The sequence below is a fragment of the Bison bison genome, unplaced genomic scaffold, assembly GCF_000754665.1.
Source record: "Bison bison bison isolate TAMUID 2011002044 unplaced genomic scaffold, Bison_UMD1.0 scf7180017864252, whole genome shotgun sequence".
NCBI lineage: Eukaryota > Metazoa > Chordata > Mammalia > Artiodactyla > Bovidae > Bison > Bison bison.
Genome location: NW_011494824.1, coordinates 3546769 through 3550220, shown reverse-complemented (window position 1 = coordinate 3550220; position 3452 = coordinate 3546769). Strand labels below are relative to the sequence as shown.

Here is a 3452-nt window from a genome sequence, read left to right as displayed (position 1 = left end):
TAAACTTTTCATTTTAAGATAATTGTAGATTCACATGCAGTTGTAAGAAATCATATAGAGAGATCTGGTGTAACCTTTATTCATTTTCCTCCAATGGTGTTGTCTTGCAAAACTGTAGTAATATACTACAACCAGGGTATTAACATTGATACATTCAGGATTCAGAACGTTTCCATCACAAATATCCTTCATGTAACCATTTTACAGCTAAACTCCTTTCCTTCCTCTGCCTAACCCTGCTGCCCCTTAACCCTTGGTAGGGTCCTGAGTTGTCCATATCCAGCCTTTCTTCTCTCTGCCTTTCTTTTCTTAAATTGTTTTATATATAATGTCTTGGGTTTCTAGTCGTTCTTAGTGAGAGGAATAGGAATAAGTATATCTATTCCATTTTCCCAGAAGTGGAAAATACGTTTCAGGTACATGGTAACAGAGATTACCTCTAAATAGTAACTGCACTGTGTGTGCTAAGTTGCTTCAGTCATGTCTGACTCTGTGCGACCCCATGGACTGTAGCCCGCCAGGCTCCTCTGTCTGTGGAATTCTCCAGGCAAGAATGCTGGAGTGAGTTGCCATGCCCTCCTCCAGAGGATCTTCCTGACCTAGGGATCAAACCCGGGTCACTTATATCTCCTGCATTGGCAGATGGCTTCTTTACCACCAGTACCACATGGGAAGCCCTTGTAATTGAACTGGATCCACTTAAATATTATTGTCTTTGTGTGCTTTTTGTTGTTGTTGTTTATTTTTAGGATTCCTTAGCTGTAGGCTGGGATTCCCAAGTGACTCTGGTAAAGAATCCTGCCAATGCAGGAGACCTGGGTTCCATCCCTAGGTTGAGAAGGTCCCCTGGAGGAGGAAATGACAACCTACTCCAGTAATCTTGCTTGGAAAATCCCATGGACAGAGGAGCCTGACAGGCTACAGTCCGGGGGGTCGCAAACAGTTGGAACAACTGCATGCATGAACGCATGCACCTATAGGCTAATTTTACTGACAGAGATAATAGAGAATTCAAATAAATAAAAAGTACAAGACAAAAACATATAATCAAGTCTCAGGGATATACATAAATCTCAAACTGAGTCTTTCTTGACAACACAGGGACCTTCTTAATTACCAATTTTTAACCTGTCAAACTTTATTAATGATTTCTTTTATGTGTGTTGCAGTTCAAACAATTTTCTTCTTTCCTCTGACCCTTTGATCCAGTTACAGAGAGACTGATAATTTATGGAAACAGTTTTCAGCTTTGGGTAGTCTCATATCATAGGCTTTGTTAGAATTTAATGGTCAGGTTTTCCCTTTGGATGACTGTGGGTATTTCTATGCTAATTTAATGTGAGGTTTGCTATATAATATAAAAATATTATCTATTGCACTAAAGGACAGTTACTGTGCCATAAAATACAAGAAAAAGCAAGGCCTTTCTTCCATATAAGTAACACAGTTTCAAATTGCCTCCAGAGTAGTATTCGTAAAATACTATCATTATCGTAGATGTTTTTTAAAAAGTTTTCTTTGTGTAGTATTTGGGCGGTTCCAGGTCTGAACTCATCTTGAAATTGGATTTCTTTCCTGTAGGGTGATGTTCTAGAGGACAATGAAAAGGATTTCTATGATTCTGATGAGGAACAGAAGGAAAAGGCTGACAAAAGGAAGAGGCCGTATGCTATGGATCCAGACCATAGACTTTTAATTCGGAATACAAAGCCTTTGCTTCAGAGCAGGAATGCAGCGGTATGTAAAAACCATTACAAGCAATAGTTCACAGCTTTTTAAAAATGGTGCTTAAAAGTATGCGAGTTCAATAAGTAATTTTGAGTGTATTAACGGAGCATTTATTTGTTTGTTTGTATACTAAAAATCAGGTTTTTGTAGGTTACTTGGTTTGGTAGCTGTATGCCTACTGTTCTTCATTTTCTTTTTGATTTTGTAATTGGTTTCCTGAGATACGAGCCCAAGATGTTTTGCAGTTGATTGGAAGACTGTATTTATTTCTCTATTATGAAATTATTGTTGTGAGTACTTAATAAGGTGGTTGTTGTTCAGTCACTAAGTCATGTCCAACTCTGTGACCCTGTGGACTGCAGCATGCCAGGCTTCCCTGTCCTTCACTATCTCCTGGAGTTCGCTCAAATTCGTGTCTGTTGAGTCAGTGATTCTATCTAACCATCTCAATCTCTGCTCATTATATTTGTATTTATCTAATCAGAGTTTTGAAAAGAGTAACGTATAGTTAGAAACACCTAGCATGACACCTCATACACGTACAGTAAATTTTAGCTGGTAAGAATAATTAAAAATCATCCTTACTCAGGTCCTACGTTTTTGTTTTGTTTTATATCTTTATTTTAAATAACTATATTTTAAAATATTTTAAAAGAATACAGTTGAAAATTAGAAAATACAAACTAGAAAAACTAATATAAACATTATATTTCTATCACATATCAGTTATAATATCTTAATGCAGTTTTTCCAAGATCCTTCTTTTCTGTATAAGTGTTCCTCTTTCATATGTGTGTATGTCTGTACATAATATATTTTAAACCAAGATAAAAGTTATAGTACACATAATATTTTGTAACATTTTTTTTCTAGTCAGTTCCCTATTTCTACTTCAGTAAAATTTCATCTCATGAAATACCAGTTTACCTTAAATTCTTCTATAACTGGTTCACCTATACCAGTTACACTGCATCTGGTTGTTATATATTTTCTGAAGTCTCAAGTCTTGCAAAATGTTCTCTGGGTTTGTCTGGTTACTTTCTTTACTATACCTGTGTTTCCTCTTAACTGGAAGTTATGTAAGTTTTGATGAATTCAAGTTAAATGTTTTCTTAAACTTATTTTAATTAAAAACAAATTCTTAATGAATCATTCTGTGCAGCTAGTTAAAACTGAAAATGAGAGTTTCCCTTGAACTGCTTTGTTTTCTGATGCTTGAGAATTTGGTCCTTAGAGCTTTGTATGTGTATCTTAGGAATTAGCAGAAGTTTTTATCTTATACTTTGTATTTAGTTTCTAAATCATGATTAAGTAACTATGCACAATAATGACACATATGTTATTTTATTAATATTGTAAAATATGCTTATATTTTAGTGTGCCCTCACTTGACTTGATGTTACTTCAGTAGCTGTAACTTGCCAACTAAAATTACTTTATAATTTACTCATTTTTAATTTAACTTTGTCTTGGAAATTGGCTTATAGTCCAAATACTTACTGATCAAAAATGTTTTTGAATAGTGAAACAAATCGAGGTAGTTTGTACTGTACCAGTATACTTTGGTTCCCTGCTTATTTGATTATATACCAACTAGAGGTAATTTATTTTTTGTTCCAATATGTTTTGGTATCCTGCTTATTTGGTGCAGCTGGATTTAGAAAAGGCAAAGGAATCAGAGATCAAATTGTCAAAATCCATTCTATCGTAGAAAAAGCAAAAGA

General features: G+C 34.8%; 1 protein-coding gene across 2 annotated transcripts in view; it reads left to right on the top strand.

The window, feature by feature from the left end:
• The window catches only part of AP3B1 (adaptor-related protein complex 3, beta 1 subunit), a 236718-nt gene that overhangs the window by 95571 nt on the left and 137695 nt on the right, over positions 1-3452 (top strand). For both annotated transcript variants that reach the window (XM_010847632.1, XM_010847633.1), the window contains exon 8: positions 1582-1737. In XM_010847632.1, coding sequence (XP_010845934.1) covers positions 1582-1737 — 156 coding nt within the window. The remainder of the gene's footprint in view (positions 1-1581; positions 1738-3452) is intronic.